Source organism: Aspergillus ochraceoroseus (assembly GCF_002846915.1).
Source record: "Aspergillus ochraceoroseus IBT 24754 chromosome Unknown P175scaffold_11, whole genome shotgun sequence".
Taxonomy (NCBI): Eukaryota; Fungi; Ascomycota; class Eurotiomycetes; order Eurotiales; family Aspergillaceae; genus Aspergillus; species Aspergillus ochraceoroseus.
The window spans coordinates 640,807-665,937 of NW_024468486.1; the positions used below are offsets into that span (position 1 = coordinate 640,807).

Sequence of the window (25,131 nt, forward strand, 5' to 3'; positions counted from 1 at the left end):
AAAAACTTCAATGCGAACCAAAGCTCTCAGTTTCTACCAGAACCAATCCCATACCCACCAAAACAGGGAGCTCATAGATCCCCGACAATCAACCTTTCATTCTAACGTCAGCCCCTCCCACTCCTTTTCAAATCAACAATAAGACATTAAGACCTCGAATAAAATCGTATGCTGCCTGTCGCGCGGGGCGCTGCTGGGTTACCTAGAAGTTCAGAAGGTGCTTCAAAAGATGCCTAATAATGCCACGAGAAGCCTCTGCATATTCTGGTGAAGCCCATCCCGATGTCCCCCCTAGCTCCATGGTGGTGGTCGTAGGAGGTGTGCCTCATCACATAGTACTTGTATTGCGCAGGTTGAGTCATGTATTCAATAAGTTGACAGAGTGCATTATAAAATGACAATTTGGCCGAGTGGTTAAGGCGCGGGACTGCTATGCAGTCGACTTAAGGTCAGAACGTTTCATGGTTTACCATGAAAGCTATCCCGTTCATTCGTGAGCGCAGGTTCGAATCCTGCAGTTGTCGTATTATTTTTATTCCGGACATCAACACTTGAGCTACGTGTTTCTTCCAAGAGGCAGCCGAGCAGCAAATTATATGACAACTTGGCCGAGTGGTTAAGGCGCGGGACTGCTATGCAGTCAGAACGTTTCATGGCCAACCATGGAAGTCATCCCGTTCATTCGTGAGCGCAGGTTCGAATCCTGCAGTTGTCGTGTTTTGCTTTTTTGGTCCTTTTTCGTTAGTCGGTGCTGGAGCCTGGGTACTTCAGTTGAAAAACAGCCGGAATATAATATATACTAGACAATTTGGCCGAGTGGTTAAGGCGCGGGACTGCTATATAGCACTCGACTACGCAAGTCTGGACGTTTCATGGTTAACCATGAAAGTAATCCCGTTCATTCGTGAGCGCAGGTTCGAATCCTGCAGTTGTCGTCTATTTTTTTTATTCTCTCAACCTCTACATTCTATCTCCCCCTGCCCTCTTCCAAATCATGGGGATGTAGAAATGGTAACTCTGCTAAATGTCCACCAGCACTGCCATAATTCTGTGCACTTTGTGATTCGTGTCAACTAATGGGTCAAGGCGCTGGCTCTCATCCCCCAATCCTCCCTTTGCCCATTTGGCGGGTTACTCCTTTTTTGAAGCAATGGCTAATCTTTGAACATTACCCCCTACACCTTATGCTCTGCAGTGTCCTGGTTTCTTTATTGACTCCTAAGGCACCAAACCGCCGACCGCTACCACGTGACCATCTCCGTTGTTGATTCTTGGCGCTCTCGCAGGCATCCACAACAAAAGCCGTCGAACCAGCTCCACGTTTCAACGCGGTCGATGTCGATGTCTGTATATCTGGTTCCTTGCCTTCAAACTAAACACGGGTAATCTTTACCTGAGAGCTTAAAGAGCCATGCCGCGTGCCAAAAAAGTGCGCGCTCCCACAACAGCTAGTCTTCCTAGCAGTTTGCGCATCCCCTCTACCACACCTTCCCTTGTCAAGACTCTTGGAAAGCTTCCCCGCCAGTCACTACTAGATCTCATCTTTCAATGGCTCGATGATCGCAATGTGAAACTGTTTGCACCATTCTTAGAAGACGACGAGGACAAAAACCACGAAGACGAGGGCCTTCGGCCTTACCCAGCGGAGAGTTCACTCAATGACGTTCGCAATGCCTACCAAGAGCTACAAGTGAGGAAGGGTGGGAAGCGTGAAGTAATTGATCGCATTCTAGATGGAGACTGGAGGCATGGTATCACACTTCGACAGCTTGCAATGATCGACCTGCGTTACTTGGATGACCACCCGTCTAGTTTGCGATGGACCGCGTTGGAGCTCACGCGTATTGGTGTCTCCGGCAGCAACCAAGACTCCTCGATTGCAGATATCTCAGCCTGTATTCCGCGCATCCACGCCGCTACCTTCCTCAACAACCTCCAGGAACAAATCTCCCCTTTAGTGAAAGCACATTTCTACCTCGCCCGTTCGACCTCCCTACCTCTGACGTTCCTCCGCATTTTCGTTACGAATTCGCCTTACCAAAACCCGCGTCAAGCCCCGGAAACCCTCACTGACTCATCGCGAGTCATGTACGTTGCATTCCCAGATAGCTGCCCGTACATCTACACTTCTCTTGCGTCTGCCATAGGATCTAAAGCAAGCAGTGCTTCCGTCGCAACAGACGCGCGCAGCCTCCAACGCATTGTACGGGACGCCATTCCCAAGGCTCTCTCACTCCAACATCAAAGATATTCCATTAAACCAACCTCCTTAACAGCGAAAAGCCTCCAAGCTCTCCTATCCCTGCGTGGACCGGGACGCTCCAACAAGGCCAACGGCGCATTCAGTATTTTCGCCGACGCAGTACTCGAGGGAAGCCCACTGGACCCACGAAGCTCTCATACCGTGCGCCCAGAAGAATACTATAAACAGGAATTTGAACCGGGAAAAGAAAACAAGGATACTAGTCCCGAAACCCAGGAGAATACCAAAATTCAAACCCCACTATCGTCAACCAAACCTACACGTCGCAAACTCGACGCGAACGTGGTCGAACACACATCCAAGAAACGCAAACTTGCTGTCCAGACCCGCTTCGGCACGTCGGGGCTTGCACTATCCTCTGCTCCACTAGACCGTCTTGATATTCGCATGCTCGATCCGCCCAATCTCTCTGATGACGAGGAGGAACCCGACGACTACAACGCTCAATCGGCCCAGCCTGCACTATCGCTTACGTTCTCCGGCTCCGATGTTATTAGCGGTATCCGAAGACTCGCAGAACTAGGCATCGTCGATCCAGAAAGTATGCCCTCTTGGATGACAGGTGAAGATGCCGTCAGTTCAGCCGTTGTTCGGAGAGGACATCGCATCACCGAGGATATTGGATGAAGAGAGGAGAAAGGCGGCCAAAAAGGATACCTTCTCCCTTTTTCATCTAATTTTTCTGTTTGATAGACTAGATGGTCTATTATACAGGACAGCTACGCGATGGTATTCAGCTTACCTTTTGCGTTCCTGGGTAGTTTGGCCACGACTGGCGTGGCTAAACTATGATTTGGGAAGCTGTCCTCGGGACGGAATCGCTTCCTGAGACAGGAGCTAGAAGTCCCCAGCGCATATTTTTAGAGCTGTGAAGCACTTTTTGACACGGCTGTACGGACAGGTATAGAACCCTGACGGAGTGCTAGAGGCAGGTTAGAACTACTTTTATGTTCTACGAAGTGAATATAGAAAAAAAAGTCTGCCGAAAGTAGGTTATGTTATATTAGGTGATGCGGAAAGGAAACTACCTAGCACCGAAAATACATATACAGGACCCCGTCGAATTTTCCCAACGGCCGGGCCTCCTTGTCTTCCTTCGTTCACTCCGTCCTACCCGGCTAGCATTCTAGTTGGCGGTTGGTTATTCACCCAACGCCCTTAATAGTAAGATTCAGAGTCGTTACGCTGCCCAGAATAGTATGAGCGCTGGTGCACCCACGGATGATAGTAGGTTGAATAATCTACGAGGATCCATTGTTAGCGCATCCACGTTGGGAGACAGGAGACAGGAGTCGGGGATATCTACAGGGACGATCTCGTACCACGTTCACCGGATAGACCCATTTGGCTTGCCACGTTGATGTAACCTTCTTCTCCACGTTCCGCTTGGCTGAGGAGTTGTCCCAGGTCGATGTCGACTTTACCGTCAGCGTCCTGAGTTTGCCAGGGAGCGCGACTAGAAGAGAAACCATGTGGTTAGTCTTGGGAGGAACGCCACCCCACCCTGACGAGATTAGATGGAACAAGGGGAAGAGAAGACGCACCAGTAGACGCAGCGAACACCCTGTGCGTGCTGGCTAACGGCCCACCTTTGGAAGCAGGCTTTGTGGATGTTGTTGCCGCAGGCGGCTCGACACCAGACGATTTCTTCTCGCTCCGGCTTGAATTCCATAAAGCAGATAGCGCAGTCGCCTTCCACGGGCTTTCGCCGACCGTCAGTGTCAGCTTCCTCGGATTTGCTCTGTACATGGCGCAGTGGAGAGTTGTGGTATATCTCGCGCAGCTCCTGGGATATAGTGTAAGCGTGCGTGCCATACTGGCGTTGATCGCCAGCTTCCAGAACTCACAGACGATAGAAATGCTAGCTGGTACTGCAAATGGGCTGGAGCTTTGAGGACTTTTGCGAGGACTTGATTGACCATAAGGGTTAGATAAAAAGGACGGTAAATATAAGCTTAAGAATACCCCCCCCCAAAAAAAAAAAAAAAAAAAAAAAAACCAGGATGCTTAGGATATGAAGTAAAACGGTTCTGGAAAGTTCCTCAAAGGCGTACGTACCGTAATAGATATGTTTGCATTGATGGCCTTTCAAAGCGTCAGGACAGTTGCAGGCCGGCTCTTTCCCGATTATTGTCTTGTAAAGGTTCCCAGTCGTTCCGACAATGTCAAATTGCAGCTCCGGCGCCTGGTCCGTTCCCGCAACAGTCTGTCCAACCACGAACATGCTTGTGAAGAAAGTATACGTTAGCAGAAGGGGTCACGTTTTAAAGAGAGGGGTGGGGTCAGTGGATGTAAATGGTACCGCTGGGTGATAGCCCGCTTGAAGCGTGGTTGAAAACTCTTGGGAGGGGAGCTTCGAAACATCCTACGGCGACGCTCAGGAGCGGCGGGACTGCTTGATGTGGTGGTGGTGGTGGTGGTCTTCGTGCTCCTGGAGTTTCTTGCCTTCTGTGTTGGATTTGGCACTGCGTCGCTGGTTGGATCGATGGTATTTCCTGGGTCTTGTCCCATCCTGGAGCTGATCGCCTTACGACGGGTACTTTTCATCGGAGTGAGAAGGGACGAATCGAGGTCCTCCTCTGCGGGGCGCTTTCTCTTCAAAGAGGGTGTTGAAGTATACATCGGCGGAGAGCGGGATCGAGAATTTGGCGCGGAGACGAACTATCCCTGGCAGCACCTATTGTCCTCTCTTGGGCTGTGGAGGAAGGAGAAAAGATGGAAAAGATGGGATTAGGGGAAAGAAATGTGAGCAGTGTAGGAGCTAACAACGTTTGAGAGACTTGAAGCTACAGGTCATAGTTAACCATCTGGGGGCTGACATAATAATACATATGAGATCAAGGAACCCTGGGACAGAACAACATGATCAGATATGTGTTGAAGATGGTGAATTAAGTAAATGAAGGGACTTGAGACCAGTGATATTTCCTGTCTACATACATCTCCTTAATACGGTCCCTGCTGGGCTTCTGATACAGAAACTAGTTAGACAGTTGGGTGGGACTTGTACTCTACGCATTGATATGTAGATAGACCTTTACGTAGGGTCAGGTATAGCTGTTAGTAATCCTAAATTTTGATCATAGATATTGAAAATCCTTTATTTGTATGTTAAGATTGAAGTATTTATCCCAGTATAGAAAATCGGTCCCCATTCAGAGATGTGGATTCATGTGAAGATGTGGAGGTTTGCTGCCTTTGCTGTGTTTGCTGTGTTTGCCTGTTGTCCCCCATTCCCACCGATATCAACGTCAACGTCAACAGCAGCACCGTTGAACTTGAAGAACTCATACTCGACTCGCCGTAGCTCCGTGATTTCTCCCCATGGCTCGTCCTCGTGCCCATTCAGGTGCCGATGGCCCGAAAGAGCCCCATTCAGTGTCTCTAAAAGGTATGCATGTTTAAACCGCCTATCACATCACCGACTAATCTGTTGCAGTATTGCGGTAAGCCACCTTGCTTAAGCAATGTGAATTCTCCTGACTGTTCTAGTCTTTCTCGGCCTTCTCTCTCGTATCAATATCCTCTCCCTACAGCAGATACAAAAATCTCAAATGCCGCCTCGCTAAGCTATCCCGCCGACAATATTGATGACCGATTTATTCTCACTCCGAATGTACGCCCACCGCTCTAGCGTCCATTCGTCATACTGACCTTGAGATAAGCTCACGCTTCCTCCTACCTTTGGATCTGCATATGTTGGGGAAACCTTCGCTTGCACTTTAAGTGCAAATAATGAACTCCCAGATGATACATCGCGCGTTATTACGTCCGTGCGGATAGTCGCCGAGATGCAAACTCCGTCGCAAGTCTCATCCCTCGATCTTGAACCAGCCGACGACACAGTTCTTAAGGACGGACTGCAGAAAGGCAATTCCCTACAAAATATTGTCCGATTTGACTTGAAGGAGGAAGGCAATCATATTCTGGCGGTGAGCGTCAGTTATACCGAGACATTGATCGGGTCAGATTCGCAAGCAGCCAGTGGACGAGTCAGGACCTTTCGCAAGCTGTACCAATTTGTTGCCCAGCCTTGCCTTAGCGTTCGGACAAAGTCTTCCGAGTTGCCCCCATTGGAGGTTGAGAACAAATCTCTGGGGCCATATGGCAAAACTCGCCTCCTTCGGTTTGCTCTTGAAGCCCAGTTGGAGAATGTAGGAGACGGGGCGGTGGTAGTCAAGGTGAGCAGCCTCGACCTCGTATATTCGGGCCTTGATTTCTAAGGGGAACTTTTCTAATATGTTTCCAGCAAACACGACTGAACCCCAAGCCTCCGTTCAGAGCTATATCATTAAACTGGGACCTCGAGCGGCCTGATCACTCAGATACCCCGCCGCCGATATTAAATCCTCGGGATGTACTACAGGTTGCATTTCTGGTGGAGCAAGAAGAAGGGCGGCAAGAAGGGCTTGAAGCATTGCAGAAGGACTTGCGACGAGATGGCCGTGCGGTTCTAGGCCAGTTGTCAATCGAGTGGAGGGGCGCGATGGGAGATAAAGGATTCCTGACCACAGGGAATTTGATGACGCGAAGACGAGCATGAAGTAGTTGGTCATTTATGTAGTGCAACTTATTGCGCTGTGTAGCAGAACCTCCTTTTAACCAATTAGGGAAAGACCTCGAACGACCCCCTTCTTGGGCCCACAAACGGCTAGAGCAGGCGGATAGTCACCATCATCCCCTGCAGATCGAAGCACCACCGCAAGCCCGGCGACCAGTCAGCCATGCCAGCTGCGAACAAGTCTCCGAGGGTGGATCAGCTCGGGACTAGTTGTGTTTCAACGATGCGATGCGATGGTCTGGTGTGTCCCCTGCGGAGCGGTTACACTGTTTCGTAACTAGGGAAGGGTGTATGTCACCCTCTTAAGGTCCCTATTAGTTAACTAATAAAGATTTTATAATTAGAAACTGAAGCTCGTAGAAGCTTTGACTACAACAATCTAAACTACTTTGTAAATGTAGGATACCTAGCCTAGCCCTACTACTAGTAGATAATATACTACCGGTAAGATCATCAGACCAATTAAAACATCTGCGAGCATACCTTAGGTACCTAGGTAACTTAGGTAGAGTAGCACAGCATGAAACGGTCAACTGCTTGTTTGACTAGTTAACTATCTAGTGGTGTACAGAGTACAAGGGGGAAGATTTTCAGATAATAACATATTTTAGTTAAGATTGATGATACGTTTCTTGATCTATTCTATTCTCGAGTGTATATTTACTATATTGTGGGGTTGATATGACTTGACTCGACTGATTTTACCCCTCGCGGACTGTCAACTTGAATATAAGTCAAGTATCTATAGGTATGAGTTAACATCTACTTTGCATTCATTTCATAGTATAGTATAGTATAGTATAGTATAGTATAGTATAGTATAGTATAGGATAATATGGGATTGAGAAAGAACACCCTATGGTTATCCCATCTTGAACACTGGCTAAAAAATACATGCACGACTCTGATAGCTGATAGGTAGTTACAGGACAAGCTACAGAGTACTTTGTACAGTCTGATTATATCCCTCTTGTACTCCGTACGAGGATGCAAGAACTATAAGGCAAGGCTGGTTTAAGAGGAGGTTGGCATGGCTGCAGCTAAGGATGCATACTTGCAGTAGTTTGGCAACTTGTCCAGGCCTTGGGAATCACTAGATAGTTCTCTAATGCATTAATATCTTAATCTTTCTTGTTTGTTTCTTGTTTATTTATTTTTATTATTTTTATTTATTTTTATTTATTTTTATTTATTTTTATTTATTTTTATTTATTTTTATTTATTTTTATTGGTTTTTTGTTTTTTTTTTTTTTCCCCTTACATACCTGGATATCGTTTCCTTTGCGTTTTCCGGACGAGATTGTCGAGTTGTTCGCCTTATCTCCTCTCTTCTTCTTCTTCTTCTTTTTTTTTTTTGTATTAAAAAAAAAAAAAAGAAACCAAAACAACAAGCATAAGAATAGAAAAAGAGGTCTTTGCTCTCGTGCAAGTGAGACATCAGGATTTCGGGGATGGCTGGCTGGGGCTTTTTGGCAGCCGTTTCGCCTTCTGGCCTCTTCCACGCAAGCAGCAGCCAAAAAAGACAAGAAAGGAAAGGAAAAGAAAAGAAAAGAAAAGAGAGATGTTAATCAATTCAGAATTATTGATTAAATTAAATAATTAAATCTAGAAAAGAAGATTATATCAAGAAGATACCAAAGAACTATTGAGAGACTCCTTTTTTCCTAGTTTAGCCCCCTCTCTCTCTCTCTCTTTTTCTCCCCTCTTCTTGTCTTCTTCTTCTTCTCCTTTTCTCATTGTCCAATCCTCCTCCTTCGACTACACTCCCTTCCCTTCCCTTCCTCTTTTCTTTGGCTTTATCTATTCTTTCACTTGATTATTATTATAATTCTTTTCTTTTCTCCTGTCTTCCTATCTTGGCCATCTTCTCTTAGTCAGTCGTTGTCCTCTAACCCCTCGCCGGCCTCGCGACTCCTGTCGCAATCCCACACTTATGTTTTCTCGTGCCCGCAACCTTTCCTCGTCCATTTATTTCGGAGCCCCTGATCGCTGAACCTCTGTCGAACACCCTCCCCCCTCCTTCCAACCTCTCCCCCCCCCCCCTTGGATGTCTGTGGGAGGCTAGGATCATCCCCCGTCATTGGTTTCAATTTCCCATGTTGTGACGAAGCCCACGATTTTCCGTGACGATTGATGATTTACAACACCCCGCAGATACTCACCCCACGATAATTTCGACAAGATGCCCTTTTCCACCTCCTCCTCCTCCTCCTCCTCTGCCTCCACCGAGGCCTCTGCCACTCCGCTTGCTGATTATTTCTGGATCGCTGGTGTCGACGGCTCGGAGATCTTGGATACCTTTCGCAGACTGGGGGATGAATACCGTTCTAACAGTGCTACCGCTCCTGGCCCCGCTGTCTCAGACACCATTGAGGAAGATGCTGCCGCTGAAGAAGCTCACGATCCTCGCCTGGATGGACTATTATCACGCCCTACGTCTGTTATGACCACTCGCAATTCCCACCAACGGCTGTCGATCCGCTCGGGAGACTCCGATTCCAATTCCAATCCCAATTCCAATCCCAATAACGGCTCCAACAGCAACAGGAGTAGTATGACAATCAAGGGCGGCGGCAACACCAACAACCAATCCCCGCGTGGCTCCTCCTTCATGGAGGATTTCGATTTCGACAAGGCATTGCTGAAGTTTGCGTCGGAGCGAGAGTCGTTCCTGTCGGATCTGAGTCTCAGTGCGGGGGCGATCACGCCGGCATCGCGTCCGAGATCTAGAGTACGTACGCAGAAGATTGTTGCTGATGAGCCTCCTCAGCCAGGCTTGCTCCGATCTGGTATCGGTAGTGTGCGACGGCATATGGCGTTTAGAGATATGAACAGCATGAAACGCCAGCCGTCAGTTGCTCGTCAAGGTGGGATCTTTTGCATTCATACGGCAAAGACTTGCGCAACTAACTAACCGGGGACCTCTATAGCATCGATCCGAACTTCGCGACGTCTCAGTAACTACAATTCCGTGATTCCAGTCCCGCAACCGTTGGAGATCTCGCCTACTATGCACCCCTTGAAGCGGAGGTTTGAACCCGTTCTCCTCGACCGCTATCCGACCAAGGGCATGCCCGACGAATTGAAACAGCGTGCCAATTTTCCAGACTACGTACCGATGTTTGCCTTCCCCAACGATATCAACATCGTGTCGTCAGATCAGCGGCCCCGGTCCACGTGGCACGGGTTTGTCATGACGAGCGACAACGGGTCCCGCCTGCACGCTATCTGTGTCACTGTCTGGATCCCGTTGAACCACCAGGCCGCTGAGCAATTGGAGCGGCGGTGTGAGGAATGGCGCAAGGATAACATGACGGACGAGGAGCGGGAGCTGGCAGCGAGTTTGGGCGAGCGTTTGGCCCAGGAGCGGGCCAAGCTTTCGAGGCTTCTGGCGCAGCTCCCCACGGTGCCCTCCGGATCCGAGTCGAGAGAACAATTAGAAGACGAAATCAGCGCTGTCGAAGAGAAGATCGGCCTGATGACGGACCTCCTGCGGCCGGTGCGCCACGCTGCCGCGTCCAAGATCGAGGGGCTGACGGACGGTGATACCGGGTTTTGGATCCCGCGGGCCTACGGTATTCTTGGAAAGGAGGAGAACATGACCAGTTTCTGGAAGGAGTGGCTGAAAGCCGTCATTGTGCCCATGACCGACGGCAGCATCCAGCGTATCCCTCCCTGTTCCCCTCGGATGGGGGCTTGGCAGCCGTTGGAACGCTATGTAATGAATCTGTGCACCGAGGCGTTCAGCCCGAATACCTCTAAAACACAGGTGGAGCTGGCCGTCCGTGAACTACGTCTTTTCGCCCGTAAGGAGGCCACCAATGAGCTGCCAGGATCTCGAAACACCGACCTCTATGCCTTGTTCCGGACTCTGTCCCTCTCCAACATTATCATCCTCTTCGAGTATGCTCTAACGGAATCGCGCATCATTTTCCTGTCGTCGCATACCTCGATGCTATACCTGGCTACGAGGGCCCTGGTGGACCTTCTATTCCCAATCCCGTGGTCTGGCGTGCTTATTCCCATTCTACCTGCGCGGTTGATCCAAGCCTTGGAAGCCCCGTGTCCTTACATTGTCGGTATTGAACGTCGATACGAGAAGGTTGAGCTTCCTTCAGATGACTTCGTTCTAGTGGATCTGGACCAGGACCTAATTGAAAGCACGGTTAAGCCAACCCCGCTGCCGCGTCATCAGCGGAGGAAGCTTTTCTCTCTGCTCCAACTGGCTGCACCGCACCATAGTCGATGTGGAGTACCCACAGGTCCTCCGGCCTATGCTATTGAGACCTTCCCATACGACGCTTTCATGTCGGAGAATTCATCTATTTTTCACCAGAAGGCCACGTCAACGCAGTTGGCCAAATACGTTAGTCTCAACTCGAGTGCCTTTGGCCAGACCTCTGTTCTTCCAAATTCGAACCCGCCTCTTATTTTCAACGCGTTCCTGCATGCCCGGAATGAGCAGGCGGCGTCCAGGGGATATTCCTCGAAAGGCATGGACCGCCCGGGAACTGGTTCGACTTTCAAGACTGGCTCCCCCCCATCCCCCCGGGAAAGCTCTCCCATATCGGGTCATTTCCCCCCCCCCTCAACGACGCACGCCTCGCGGAATGACTCCGGTATGGCTCTTCAAGCATCTCTTCGTGAGAAGCGATCCGGTCACTTTGATGCGGCATCCCGACGAAGCTCATCCTTCGGGATGGAAATGCGTCAAGGTGTCCCGAGACGCCCAAGCGCGCCTTTCCTGGGCCATGCGCCAAATCTCTCCGTGACCACTTTGAACACGGACTTCCACGCCGGTTCCACCTACGCCCCGTCTGTGTATGCCCAATCCACGGTAGCTGCCTCCACAATTGTTCCTCAGGCTGTCATCCAACCCATCCACAGTACTGAAGGCATCTGTTGGGTGGAGGGCCATTGCCTACAGCTTCAGCCGTGGGACGACAAGGCGGTCTGCTCGATCTGTGACGAACGGGCGGATGAGAACATGTACAAGTGTACGTCGTGTAAAACGCTGGTCCACAATAGATGCGCGCACCAGATATGTTTGGTATGCCCGGCTGCCTTTCACCCTGAGCAAATCCGGGCGGCATTCGTCCGATGCTTTGCCAGTTTGTTTTACACATATAAGAAGTTCCTCCAGCCGGCGACTGGGGATAAGAAAAAAGCTGGTCTCACCTATAGCTTCAACATGGATGCATTCTTCAAGAGCCTACCCAGTGAACACGCAGAATACATTGGTGTTCTCCAACAAACTCAGGGTATGTAATCTTTTATTAGTCGCATTTTTTTTCTTCGAGACGAGACTGGTTGCTTATTGTCCAAACAGGTTTCAACGAATTTATCAGCGATAGGGAACGGACGAATCCTAAGGCCAAGGACCCGAGAATGGCGCTCTTCGATGAGATTGTGCTATCGAAACGGAACCGAGGCCGGTCGTCGCTTTTCTCCAGCCGGAGCAGCACAAACTTCCTGTCTGATACCTCCCAACATCTGTGGAGGACCGCGAGTGCCGCCTCCTTTGCCACGGGCAGGCCCCAGCAAACCCTTTCCGGGGACTACACCCGCGTTGTCACACGAGGTATGTGAATCCCTCCAGACTGTGTCTCAAATTCACTGACTCACATTGACCCACCCACAGCACCAGCGAAGCTCGACGCCAGTCTGATGAAGGAGCCCCGCATGATTCACGGAGCACCTCGGGTGTCGAAGACGGCCAACAATGCGCGGCGGAAGCCCCTCCCTAAGCTCATGAATGGCCTTGCGATCTCCCCCCCGTAAAGACAGAGCACGATGGTTGGTGGAGTGTTTCGTCCCGAATGATATCCTTTGATATGCAGTCGTGCATTCGCCACGTATCCCGTGTATCCCCCTCCACGCTATCTGGTGCGCACCTGGACCAATTGCAGCAGCGGATCGTTGTACGGACTGTGTCACGGAGAGACAACGGTTTCCCCATGCCTGGTGCAAGTGGTGGTCCCTGTGGAAATTCGAAACACTCGTCGTCCTGTCTTTCCCTGCGCCTCGATGCGACATTTGCCACGTCGGATTGAAAACAAACTAAATGATTTTTTTTTTTTTTTTTTAAATTAGAACTGGGGTGGCTCGGCGTATTACTTGTTTCCTGGTTGACATTTGCCCGTCTTCTCAAGTTCTCACCACCGGAGGGCGAGGACGAAAAGACCGGACAAGATTTGCAGCCATCTGAATGGAGAGGGTGCAGTATCAAGCTCCGTGTGATCGACACCATCACCACAGGATTTGCATCGCGGCTGATGTACCGCGCCGATGCCACAGAAGGAGAAAAAAAAAAGAAAAGAAAGAAACCTTGTACAACTTCTCTACGCACATACATACATCATAGACACACACATATAACCGTTGTGATGGCGGTTTTACGGGATCTGCGCGGTGTTCCGCCGAGTCTGGCTATGGTTCTCGTCTAATATCATTGTTTGTCATTTGGTGTTATTTTGCTGTTTCTTCCCATGAATACCCTTTTTTTGATTGCCATATACACGTCTTTCTGTTGTGAATGTTTTTTTTCTTCTCTACCTTTCTGTTTTACGGTGTGAGGACAGTCTTGCCACACTATCATGATGCTATTTCCTTCAGCATGGCAATTCAGGATGTTGGATCTGGTTCTGATTATTCCTAGAGTGTACGAATAGATCTTGTCGCAACAGCAGACGCAACCGGGAAGTTGTCTTTGTCTATTCTGTGGGACGACCGGGGATGTGCGTGTAGCCAGGATTTGTCCGCATCCAATCCCGTAGCATCGGACGAATCCAACTGGGATGCCATTCGGATAGGCCAGGAAGGGAGCGGGTATCGAGGGGAATAATTCCTCGTATCAGATTGTATTGTGTAGCTCTTCGTTCAGCATCATTCCTCTGATCCTTCTGATGGAAGTTTTTGGTAGGAAACGAGGAGTAATCCATCAGCAAGCCATTCTCCTCTTTCCCCTTGATCTCTCTCTCCATGGTTTCCCATCTTTTCTAGAAAAAACCCAAATTCCGCCCAAGATCCTCCCCCAGACTTTCTGTATGATTATTTCCTCTGATTGGTGGACAAACTGACTCCGTTGGCAGGCCCGGGGAAATTTAGCCGTCGAAGGCCAGAAAATCTCCCTTCGTCGCAACTTCTTCTTCTCCCAACTGACAAAGGAATGAGAGTGTGTGGAGAGAAGGGGGGAAAAGACAAAAGAATGGTTCAATTTTGTTTCCTTCCATTTGCCTTCATTTGCCTTCATCTCATCAGCAGCAGCAGCAGCAGCAGCAGCAGCAGCAGACAGACAGACTAATCTTGGGTGGTAGTGGTGGTTCGGGTTTCGTTCGATATCCTCATCCAGCTTTCTGACGAATCTCAATTCCGACTCAGTCCCGGTGTCCTCTCTATTTCCTCTCTCTCTCTCTCTCTATATCCCCTGTGTGTGTGCGTCTCTTGTCTCCTATTTCGAACTCCCCCCATTACTTAACACCCCGTATCTCGTCGGCTTATTGGCTTGGCTTGTTGGCTTACTTCCTGGCTCCTTGCCATTCTTCTTCTTCTCCTTTCTCACTCGGATATCCTATTCTTAATTTCACTCCTTTGTACTCTCTGTCGGTTGCTGCATTGCGCCTGCGTTCTTGTCCTCCAGAGATCCAGAGCTATCGCTTTCCCGCCGTGGGTTGGCTATCATCAATGCGACTCCGCGCATTTCTCCCTTAATTATCCATCCACTCCGCATTAAATCAGTTTTGATCTTATATACCTCTTTGTGTTTTTATTTAAACTGCTCTTTTCTCCCTTCGTGTGCGGGAAGTATGCCTTGAGATGATGATGATGATGATGCAAGCCGCCGCCCTCCATCAACCTGTGGCTACCACCCTTCTAGCCGAGTCTACTACGACTACTACTACTACTACTACTACTACTACTACTACTCCTCCTCCTCCCCCTTCTGCTAGTACTACTACACCCTCTGTTACTGCTCTCAAGGGAACCCCCACTTCCTCTCCCCTCCCATTCCCTCCCTCCCAGGCCCTTCCCTTGGAGCCTGCACGCACAGTCGTCACCATATACGGCCCAGGACAGGACACCATTGTTCAGGTGGTTTCAGATATCCTGGGAAAGCCATGGACAACAGAGTCGTCACTCTCAACGTTGGGGCGCGGGAGTAATGCGGTCGTGATAGGAATCCAGGCAGCCGACCTAGCCCGGGATCTGGAAGGCTGCGACAAGGCCTCCTGTATACTGGTCAATACCCATTGCGTGGATGATGGCTCTTTCCCCGACGAAGCGCTCACCGACTCATGCGATTATGAGTTTCTTTATTCCCTGCGTAGTCCGTTCTTCCGGCGCGATCTCACCCGCTTCCTGTCGCTGATTCTGGGCCAAACCCGGCCGCATGAGGACTTGAAAACCAAGAACCGCACCAATTTCATTTCGACGACATTTCCAGATGTCCATGCGGCACTGCCAAATCTGGACATTCTCTCCGTGGGATCTGACGCGGTTGAAATCCGTGTGGATTTGCTGGTCGATCCCGTTCCCCCAACCCCGCCGAGCCCTGTGCCGAGTTTGCGATATGTGGGACAGCAGCTGATGCTACTGCGACAGCATACAGAGTTGCCGATTATCTTTACGACGCGCTGCACGAAAGAGAACGGGAAATTCCCCATGGAGGATCCGAGTCTGTTCTACCGGTATCTCCGGCGCGCCATTCAGTGGGGTGTCGAATACATTGACGTCGAGCTATGGCTGCCGGAGGAAATCCGGCGCACCCTGGCAGAGGGCAAGGGCAATAGTGTGATCCTGTCTGCGTTTCACGACTTCTCGGGGTCGTGGCGATGGACATCCCCGGAGGCGCCGCGGATCTTTGAGGAGAGCGCCAAGTACGCGGATATCGTCAAGATGATTGCGATGGTGGAGACGGTAGACGCCAACTATGAGTTAGAGTACTTTCGCTCGACGATCAAGCAAACCCACGGGCCGTACCCACTCTTGTCTGCAGTGAACATGGGCCAGTTGGGGCAGCTATCGCGAGCCCTCAATACGGTGTTTTCCCCGATTACCCACCCCCTATTGCCAATGATCGCGGCCCCTGGGCAGTTAACCGCCGCCGAGATTAATGAGGCGCTACACATCATGGGCCAGCTGCCCAAGCGGGATCTGTACGCGATCGGGTCCTTCCGGTCGACCCCGCAGTCCATGTTTATGGAAAAGTGCTTTAACGAGCTCAGTCTGCCGCACACGCTGACCTCAATCGACCGCGGCCCAGCGGGGTCCATCGAACGGGTAATCACGCAGCCCAGTTTTGGCGGCGCGGCCCTACACCCTCCGATCAGCAGCAATACCTCGTGCCTGCCGGCTATTAGTGATGCCGCGCGGGCGATTGGTCTCGTAGACACGATCGTGCGGAGCGACGCGGCGGGATCGCAGCCCCCACTGGTCGGCGAGAACGCCACCTGGAAGGGGATCAGGGCGACGCTGACGCGGGACTACGTGCCGTCAGCGTATCGTGGGCGGGCGGCAATTATCCTAGCGGGCCGCGAAAGTGAAGTCTCAGCTAGTATCTTGGCCCTACGCAGCCTAGGAGTTGGGGCGATCTACACGGCAGGGTTTCGGGGCACCGGTCCACTGGCCGCGGGATTGGAGCCATTCACGTCGATCCAGTCGGTGAAACTCGTAGAGCAACCATTTGTGATTGTGTCTGCGCTCCCACCGGAGAAGTCACAGCTGGTGCAGCCACTCCTCCGGCACTACCGCAGCAGCGGCCGTGCGTCGCCCCCGTCAACGCGGGGGAAGGTGTACCTAGATCTCACCCGTGGGGAACGCACGGGAGACCCGGTTGGGGTTGCGGAGCGAGCGGGGTGGACGGCTTATGGAATTGAGGAAGTGAATGCATGGACGACCGTGGAAACGCTGCGGCTACTGGTTGGGCAGAATGTACCGTTTGATTTTGTCCGAATGGCGTCGGGGAGGGTGTATTAGGGTCCATCTCTCATCTAGCACGAGATCAATTTCAATCTGTATAATTTCTTCTGGAAACAAGTAGATAGATATCCTTGACACGGGAGGACAATCCTGCAGGAATCCCCCCGAGATTCCTTCCAGACCGATAGATTCCCCAGACCATCCCCGCATCGGAGGTTAGTCCGGGAGTTAACTGCAAGCAGGTTAGTGGTGGTGGTGAGGATGCATCCAAGCTCGGTTTTTCGAGAGGAGTGTGACTGATGCCCATTTCCCATTTCTCCATCTTTTCTCCATCTTTTCTCCATCTCTCTCTCTTTCTCATCTCTCATCTCTCATCTCTCATCTCTCATCTCTCATCTCCCATCTCTATTCAATCTTACAGCCATCTTCATTTGTACCCTCTGATCCATGAGATATTAACCCTCGAAACAGAACACGAACGAATGTCCCGTCCCCAGGTCAGCATCGACCGCTTAACCCCTCGCAGGGTTACTGCAGAACCCCGCGAATCGATGAATTGCAAATCTTGTCGAAAACGAAAAGTCCGTTCTTATCCTTCTTCTGCATCCCGGTTCCAAAATCTGACAAGCACAGATCAAATGCAATCGTCTCCGGCCCAGCTGTGAAGCATGCAAAGTCTTCCAGTGTCCGTGTATCTATGGTGCGGATGCCACGCCATCCCTAATATCATTCATTCCGAATGAGCTATAATAATAATAATCATCATCATCATCATCATTCTAGACGCTATCCCCAAAAAACGAGGCCCCAAAACAGACGTCCTGGAAGCTCTCCTCAAACGTGTTGACGGTCTTGAAAAACGTCTCCAGGATGACAACCTCCATCCTTTGTCGCCTGCTTCCCCGGTCAAACCCTCTGTTGACCGTCCTCCTCCTCCTCAGCAGCAGAACCAGCAACATCCTTCTGTTTCTTCCTCCACGCCTTCATTTCCAATCCAGTCCCCGACGGTGCTACCAGGAATCCTCCCTTTTACTCATTCGCAACCCCCGCCGTTGAATCCCGGTCGCATGCCCGATGCCATGCTCGACGCCTATTTTGCGCGTCTGCATGGTAAGCCTTTTTTTATTCTCGATGAGACATCCACCCGTCGGCAACATCAGAATGGCCAGCTACCGGTGTATCTTTCTATGGCCATTTATTCTTTGACTTTACGGTATTTCTTCGGAGTTTTATTTAATTTATTTTTTTTATTTTTTTTCTGACGAGGTTACCGAGGCTAATTTAATAAAAGGTATACCACGGCAAATCCTCCCCCTGGGAGGAGTCTGGACTATGCGCGACAGGCTCGTCGCATGGTCGATATCGACCATCCATCGATTGAGAATCTTCAGACTCTCCTGCTTCTTTCTTTGACGTTTTTTGCGTATGGCTGCGGGAAAAAGGCCTATATGACTTTAGGTGTGCTTTTGGCTTTCTCTATAACTCAAACCTTCCTCTGGTCAAGCCGCTAACAAAACACAGCCAATGCGGTGTCCATGGTCCTCGCGCTCGATCTGTATCGCGAACTTCCCACCTCCAATCCCGCGCTACCTCCCGAACGTGAAGTGCGCCGCCGCCTCTTCTGGACCGTCTACGTGATGGATCGCTTCCTCACCTGCGGGTCCAAACGCCCGTGCCTGATTGCCGACCACTCCATTGTCGTGCGCCTGCCAGCGTCCAGCAGCTCGGGTTCTGATCCAGGCGATGTATTCAACCCCGTAGGGCCTAATATCCCGTACTCCTCCGACCGTCGCAAAGGCCCTAGCTCCTGTGCTGCCGCTCTTCTCGTCGATATCACCCGCATCCTCGGCGTAACGCATCGCTACCTCGCCGCTGGCGGCGTCAAAGGCGACTCACATTTCCCCTGGCACGCCCTCTCCAACCTCTCCAAAATTCGGCAGGAACTGGACCTGTGGGCGGCTGGTACACACGACCTCTTCGCCTCAATCGAAGCCCTTTTCGGCCATCCAGAGAGCACGCTTCTCCTCCTCAGCAAACTCATCTACCACCTTGTCCACTGCCTACTCTATCGACCGTTTCTCCCTATTGACCTTGCCGAACTCCGCGGCTCCGGCCAGCATCAAAGCTGGCAGATCGAGGCCACCACCCTCTGCTTCTCCCATGCGAACGCGATCGCCGAACTCGTCGAGCTCGCCCGCCACGCGCCACGAATCGAATGGCCCGCTCTTGTTGCGTACTGCCTCACCGTTGCTGGTACCGTCCACATCCACGGCGTACATTACCACGGCCGTCACGACGGCGAGGTTTTTGCTTCTAGTCCGGACTTTCTTGCCAGGGAAATGCACCAACTCGTTTGGCTGCGCCAGTCCTGGTCGGGAGTCCAACACCAGCGTGACTTGCTTCAAACCCTCTCCGTCTGCCATGCAGACCTCGTGCGCACCCTTGCCGTGCGACCTGTACGCTTTGCACCTGTCTTCCACCTTGAAGACTTTCTCGACCGATATCCTGGCCTTGTCATTGACGGAAGCCACGTGCGTCTCATTGACATAGACGAAACGTACATTTCTCCTATCCCATTCTATACCCATCTAGAAGAAAAAAAAAAAAATGGAAGCTGACTGAAGAGTAGAATGGATCTCGACCCTCAACTCTTGTATCCTCCAACCCTCCCAACCCAAAACGGCCCCAGTCATGTTCATGCCCACGCCCACCGCGTCTCAACCTCCTCGCTCTCCTTCCACCCATCCCCAACCTGGCCCGAAATCTCAACGGACCCCGAACTCCTCGACCCACACTCTACCACCACAACAGGAGGCGTGTTCTCTCCAGGCGTCCGCCTCGGCAGTCCTGGCACTACCAACACTGGCATAGGCATCGACGTTGGCACGGCTACGTACGCTACATTCCCATTCGAGGCGGTTCCGTCCGTCGAAACCCCGGGCGGACAATCCAGCACAGGGAGCGCAAGCAATCCCGGAGCTAGCTCTGGAAGCGGTTCCGGGGCAGCCGCAGACTCAGAAAAGGATCCGTTCTTGAGTTTACTGGAGCAGTTAGCTGAGAACGAACATAGTCAGGGCGGGCCAAGCGAGTTGGATTTTTTCTTGGAGGGGTTGGATGAGAAGGCGTAACTCACATTTCTGCATTTGCTCTGTCTTTTGTTTGATTTAATTCTATAAAGTGTATATACTCTAGACGAGGTTTGGTTGGGTGGTTCTGGCTAGCGATATACCCTGACGTCATCACTATTTTTCTGGCGGCAAGTTGCGTCGCATCGCATGAGCCGACCTGCTACTTACATTACATTCTTTCACCAAGTTGCCTACGACCATACGAAACGAGCATCCCCCGGCCAAGAACAGGGAAAAGCCAGCGGAAATCAACGAATGAACGACGCAAGAAATGGACATAATCCCGCTTTATATGAACGACCAACTTCCTCTCCAGGAAGCTCTTTTCCAAGCCGGTACATCCCCCCCCCCTCTATACATTGTAGAGAAAAGAATGAATGAAGGACAATGACCTAGCTAACCCTTAATTCAACATACCCAGGCAAAAGAAAGAGATCTGAGATACTTCAGTCCATCCTCAAAACATCCAAATCTCTTCCCCGCGCAACAAATATCAACCCGACTCTTCCGCCTGATATCCCGTCTGCCAGCCAGGAAAAGCTACTCGCCTTCGCCCGGGGTCTCCCTCGTCCTCGACCCAGTTCTCGCTCCTGTACTGACCCCAGGAAGATCACCAATCCAGCAGAAGGCGTCCTTATAGATCTGGATCTAGACAACCTAGAATTTCAATATGAGGACACTCCCGCCGAAGGCGGCGACGACTACGAGATTGTAAAACAATACATCCAGCAAGAATTCCCAGGACCAGTGTACCCGCACACACTCTCCTCTTCGTATCGTCGATACCGATCACAATCCGAGTCGAATCCGCACTCGCATGGCCTTTCCCTTTCGCACCTGAACCCGTTACATTTCCACCGGAAGAGGCTGAATAGTCTGGGCTCTTCTGTCTCTGGCTCTGGTGGCTCCACACTCATCACCGAGCCGGGAATGTTAAGGGAGAGAAGAGAAGCAGTAACATATTACAATCTCATTTCGTTTATCGCTTTTCTCACAAAGGAGTTTCTACTTGGTCGGGGGGCGGGCGAAGAAATCGCCCTTGAGATGATAGGGGGGGCCTTGAATCCTCCGTTTTCCCATCATCATTCTCACTCTCACCACCATACTCATAATCATGTCGCTCGCTCTGGAGATCATTCCCATTCCCATTCCCATTCCCATTCCCGCTCGTACTCATTCCCAAATACATATCCGAGTCTGCGCGCAACCCCAAAACAATCTCCCCCCCCACCCAAGTCCGAAAAACGAATAAGCATAACACAAACCGAAACCGACATCCCAGATATCAATCCAACCCAGGATGACCCCGACCCCGACCCCGACCCCGACCCCGACCCCGAACGAGAACCCGAACGAGAACGAGAACGAGAAAAAACCGCCCTTTTGAACGTCCATCTCACGGCCGCGTCGCTCTGGCTGATAATTATGGGCGAGGAGATCTGGGAAAGAAGGGGCAGCGACAGCACGCCGTCTTCCTCGTCGCCGTCGCCATCGTTTCAGAAGCCAGCCGGGTCAACGTTGCATTCCGGCCTTGATTTTCTCTCGGGGTTTACCCCCTCTGCCTCTCTCTATACTCATCCTGCTACTCCTACTCCTACTAATCCGTTCGAGAATGGCCCATCTCTAGCTGGGAAACAGAAGCGCAATCACAATCACAATCATGGCCATGGCCATGGCCAGATCACCGTATCCCGGGATCACTGGCAAACATGGATCAACCGACTGCAGTTCCTTTCTTTACGGGAGGATTTGGACATTGCTGCTAGGGAGGGAGCGGCGGAAAGTGCAGCTGTTATGAGGAGGGTTTGATTTTTTTTTCTTCTCTCTTCTCTCTCTTCTCTCTCTTCTCTCTCTTCTCTTTCTATATCTATCTATTCACGTTTATATTCATGTTGATATGGATATGTATGGATATGTATGTATGTATTTCTAATTGTATATCCGTCTTTATCAATCACCAGAAAGTAGAATATGTATGATAAATTCCAATTCTAATATACCAACCAATATCATGGTCGCTGGAAATTCACCCCATGGCTCGGATCCCAGGTCTGTGCCGGTGTCCCCCCCGATCCAGGAGGCGCTGGCCCCGATCCAAATCGGATCCCCATTTCGGGGGACCACATCCCTGGACTCATGGGCATGGGCATGGGCATGGGCATCATCCCGCGTGGGTTCCGGGTTGGTTGCGGTGCTGCAAGTGGTTCCGATCGTTCTTGGGGAGGCTGGCTGGGTGCTTGCATTTGCGACTGCATTGGCGGCTGTGGTTGGATAGGAGCCGCGGCCGGCGGTTGTGCTGGTGCTGGTGCTGGTACTGGTGCTGGTGTTGGTGCTGGTGGCTGTCGGAATGGTGGGGTGATATTCAACGACGCCATTGCTACTACGCTGCTTATATCTCTGATGACACGGGGGTGGAACGGTTAGCTTCTGCGCAACGTTGGATGAAGATGAAAAGATGATAAAAGATAAGGGATTCCGTACCCCTCGAGTTGGCTGGCTTCCATTCGACGCTTGTGCACAAAGGCCTTGCAATCATCCCGGAACCTCCCCACAATCTTCGCCAGATCGTTATAGAACTTCCGCCCGACCTCGATGTTTGAGATTATCTCCTTGTACTTGAGGTACCCGTTTTCCAGCTCCTGCAGGGCCTTCTCGCGCTCCTTCGTCGATGCGTCCCCCGTGTGCGCCCGCGTAAGCGCCCGGTTCGCCTCGCGCACCTGCGCCGCGATTTGGTCCTGGTCGTTTTGCTCCTGGATCACCATCTCCTGGTCCTCGTCATACCGCCGCAGTCGGCTCGCGAAGAGATCCTCGAACTGGCTGGCTTGGATAGCCTGCATCGGGGACTCCCGTTCTAGACGCGCAGCCTCGGTCACGAGAGCTTGGCTGATATCGTCCGCGCGCGCTTTATCTTTCAATGCCTGGGCTTTGCGCCTCCGTCGGTTTTCGAGATGGTTGACTTCGCTGAGACAGCCGCGTAGCCGGCTCACCTCGCGCTCGACCTCGGGAGGGATAGCCGCGCGTCGGCTGCTAGGGACGTATGCTTCCAGGTCGCGGTTCGTACCTGTTAACACGCGGAAGACAGCCTCGGAGTCTTGGAGTTTCTGCTCGACCAGGTTGTCGCTGCTCTGCGCAGAGCTGAAATAGCCGTCGATTTCGCGGGAGGTTGTGTATATCTTCTTGGCAGCTTGTTCGGAGGACTCGCGTGGCCATCGGTCAGTCCCATATTTGCGCCGCGAGGAGTCGTCTTCGGCTTTTTCGGCAGCTAGGAGCTCTACACCTTCGGTGTAAACGGCTCGATCGTTGGTTTTGACTTTGGCGATGTCCTGGAGAGACATGCGGAGTCGGTTTAGTCCGTCTTGTTGGCGCATTTCTTCGGCGTGAGATACCAGTGCGGGGGGTAGTCCGAGCGGTTTCTCTAATGCCTGCAGAGAGCCAGGGAGGTTCAATGAAGACAGTAAACTATAAAAGTCAGCGTCATGCGAGGAAAGAATACGGACGAGGCGCGTACTCTCGTAGTCTGTCCGTCATAGTCTCCAACTCCCCAATAGTCTCATTGACAAGTCCATCCCTTCGGTCCGAGTAAATGCTCGCTGCAATATGTACGGCATATGGGACGAGTTTCGAAAACAGCGGCTGTCCCAGCGCCCCCTTCTCCCCCAGCATCGAAATCGCATCCGTTACCTGCTGCGGCGCCTTCGCAGCGACCATCGATGCCCGGTCAATAAACCGCAACTCAGACTTGGGCGGAACGGGGTTCAAATAGATCACATCGTTGTCTTTCTCCGCGCGCTTCAAGTCCTCTGTCACCCGATTTTTAAGTCCCTGCAGATCCCCCAGCACCGTTCTATTAATCCAGCGCGACTCTTTCAGGGCTTCATTCACGCACGCCTCTGCGTCCCGTAACCGCGCCACTTCCTCTCCATACTTGCGTTTCTCCAAACAATCCAGCGACTGACGGTACTGCGCTGCGGCCGCGAAATGGTGCTGCTTCGCTGTCATATGGTGGATCCATTCGGGGCTGATTGCATTGGATTTTACCGCGTGGTTGCAAGCATCAGCGTAGAAATCAGATACCTTAGCTGCGAGCCGTGCAATCGACGCATCCTTCAGCCCATCCTTCACGGCCTTCTGCCAGAAACATTCTTGTGCTTGTGCGAGGAGCAGCTGTTCCAAACTCTGCAGGGTCATGTCATCCATATCTTCGGGAGGCGACGTTCGCATATCAGGGAGGATCTCTGTGCGCAGATGCGCCAACACTCCGGCCGACTGACAGAAATAGTTGCATGCTTGTTTCAATCCATCCGTTGTGGTGCGGTTCACGGCAAAGGCGAGCTGGGAGTATAACGCGCTAAGATTGAAGATGATGTTTGCGAGTTCAAATCGAATGTTATTTTGAGAATCTATTCTCCACCATATCAGTATTTTTTTTTTTGGTTTACCATAGTCCTGCCTCAGCCTTGGAAGTGAAAAAAAAAAAAAAAGACATACCCGGTCGTGAGGTATTAAACCCAAACGCAGGATACCAAGGAAATTCGACCCCAACCTATTCAGTATCATTCTTCCAGTCAGCATCTAACATAACCCTAAGTATATTATATTGTAGATCCGGAACTCATCACACACGTACATCAACTGGAAACTTCCCCCCAAGCCACTTCAACTGCGCCGCATACGTAACCAGGCGGCTCACCCCGCTAACATGCGGTTCCTGAACATGCACGGCTTCGTCCCGCAGCCGGTCAATGATCAAGAGATCGTCCGCGAACATGTCCGGGCGCTGGTCATACTGGGAGGAGATGTATTGCGTGATGGCATCGGAGAGCGAGACCGTGTGCGAGCGGCGGAAAGGAACCTGGAGGATATTACTACTTATCATTAGTGTGTATATCCCAGAGCAAGAAAGGCCGGACATACGATGCCATGGCGATTTGCCAACGCGAGTTGCCGGTGGTTGCTTGGAGGGGGGCCGTGGTTGTTGATGTGAAAACTGTCCCTCCCGCCCCCACGGCAACGCATGACGTTGTGGGTGCCTTAAGGCACCCAGATATTTATAAATGTTACTCGCTACGGACTCTGCAGCAAAAAGCAAGCAATGAGCAAGGTGTACGTACAGATCATTCTTTATTTGCAAGCAGCACAGCTACTAACTATGTACTAGCCTAATCACGATACATCCCAGAACCTTGTACGCCAAACCGGAACACCAAAGAAATGGGGATGGAGAAAAAAAAAAAAAAACATCATCATCATCATCATCATCA

General features: G+C 51.2%; 6 protein-coding genes and 3 non-coding genes across 9 annotated transcripts; 7 read left to right on the forward strand and 2 right to left on the reverse strand.

Moving 5' to 3' along the window:
* Positions 1 to 396: 396 nt before the first annotated feature.
* Positions 397 to 524, forward strand: P175DRAFT_0t137. Its single transcript has one exon. It is a non-coding gene; the product is annotated as a tRNA-Ser (tRNA).
* Positions 525 to 598: 74 nt separating this feature from the next.
* Positions 599 to 715, forward strand: P175DRAFT_0t138. Its single transcript has one exon. It is a non-coding gene; the product is annotated as a tRNA-Ser (tRNA).
* Positions 716 to 802: 87 nt separating this feature from the next.
* Positions 803 to 935, forward strand: P175DRAFT_0t139. Its single transcript has one exon. It is a non-coding gene; the product is annotated as a tRNA-Ser (tRNA).
* Positions 936 to 1,032: 97 nt separating this feature from the next.
* Positions 1,033 to 3,388, forward strand: P175DRAFT_0108865 (CENP-N/CHL4 family protein). Its single transcript, XM_040892353.1, has one exon. The coding sequence runs from the start codon at positions 1,412 to 1,414 to the stop codon at positions 2,888 to 2,890; it is 1,479 nt and encodes a 492-aa protein (XP_040748769.1). The 5' UTR covers positions 1,033 to 1,411; the 3' UTR covers positions 2,891 to 3,388.
* Positions 3,389 to 3,421: 33 nt separating this feature from the next.
* On the reverse strand, positions 3,422 to 4,885 carry P175DRAFT_0536201 (RING finger protein; the record flags this gene model as incomplete). The annotated part of the gene is made up of 6 exons (XM_040900293.1): positions 3,422 to 3,504; positions 3,586 to 3,719; positions 3,808 to 4,049; positions 4,111 to 4,172; positions 4,322 to 4,488; positions 4,566 to 4,885. 6 exons carry the CDS (start codon positions 4,883 to 4,885, stop codon positions 3,422 to 3,424), a joined length of 1,008 nt encoding a protein of 335 aa, XP_040748770.1.
* A 702-nt stretch (positions 4,886 to 5,587) lies between these two features.
* On the forward strand, positions 5,588 to 7,197 carry P175DRAFT_0519404 (trafficking protein particle complex subunit 13; the record flags this gene model as incomplete). Its single annotated transcript, XM_040899102.1, has 4 exons — positions 5,588 to 5,643; positions 5,756 to 5,879; positions 5,929 to 6,444; positions 6,513 to 7,197. 4 exons carry the CDS (start codon positions 5,588 to 5,590, stop codon positions 6,804 to 6,806), a joined length of 990 nt encoding a protein of 329 aa, XP_040748771.1. The 3' UTR covers positions 6,807 to 7,197.
* A 1,809-nt stretch (positions 7,198 to 9,006) lies between these two features.
* On the forward strand, positions 9,007 to 12,605 carry P175DRAFT_0446340 (dDENN domain protein; the record flags this gene model as incomplete). Its single annotated transcript, XM_040894336.1, has 4 exons — positions 9,007 to 9,691; positions 9,755 to 12,085; positions 12,154 to 12,405; positions 12,466 to 12,605. 4 exons carry the CDS (start codon positions 9,007 to 9,009, stop codon positions 12,603 to 12,605), a joined length of 3,408 nt encoding a protein of 1,135 aa, XP_040748772.1.
* A 2,046-nt stretch (positions 12,606 to 14,651) lies between these two features.
* Positions 14,652 to 21,679, forward strand: P175DRAFT_0512512 (uncharacterized protein; the record flags this gene model as incomplete). Its single annotated transcript, XM_040898684.1, has 10 exons — positions 14,652 to 16,790; positions 16,931 to 16,997; positions 17,214 to 17,327; positions 17,526 to 17,955; positions 18,034 to 18,200; positions 18,264 to 19,299; positions 19,372 to 19,866; positions 19,935 to 19,939; positions 20,292 to 20,462; positions 20,493 to 21,679. The coding sequence occupies 10 exons, from the start codon at positions 14,652 to 14,654 to the stop codon at positions 21,677 to 21,679; spliced, it is 5,811 nt and encodes a 1,936-aa protein (XP_040748773.1).
* A 611-nt stretch (positions 21,680 to 22,290) lies between these two features.
* On the reverse strand, positions 22,291 to 24,792 carry P175DRAFT_0496537 (putative pH signal transduction protein PalA; the record flags this gene model as incomplete). Its single annotated transcript, XM_040896129.1, has 5 exons — positions 22,291 to 23,329; positions 23,379 to 24,316; positions 24,359 to 24,442; positions 24,498 to 24,735; positions 24,785 to 24,792. 5 exons carry the CDS (start codon positions 24,790 to 24,792, stop codon positions 22,291 to 22,293), a joined length of 2,307 nt encoding a protein of 768 aa, XP_040748774.1.
* Positions 24,793 to 25,131: the final 339 nt, after the last annotated feature.

What these genes read in the sequence shown, in the direction of transcription:
- P175DRAFT_0108865 (XM_040892353.1), top strand. Translation starts at nt 1,412, where the DNA reads ATGCCGCGTGCCAAAAAAGTGCGCGCTCCCACAACAGCTAGTCTTCCT.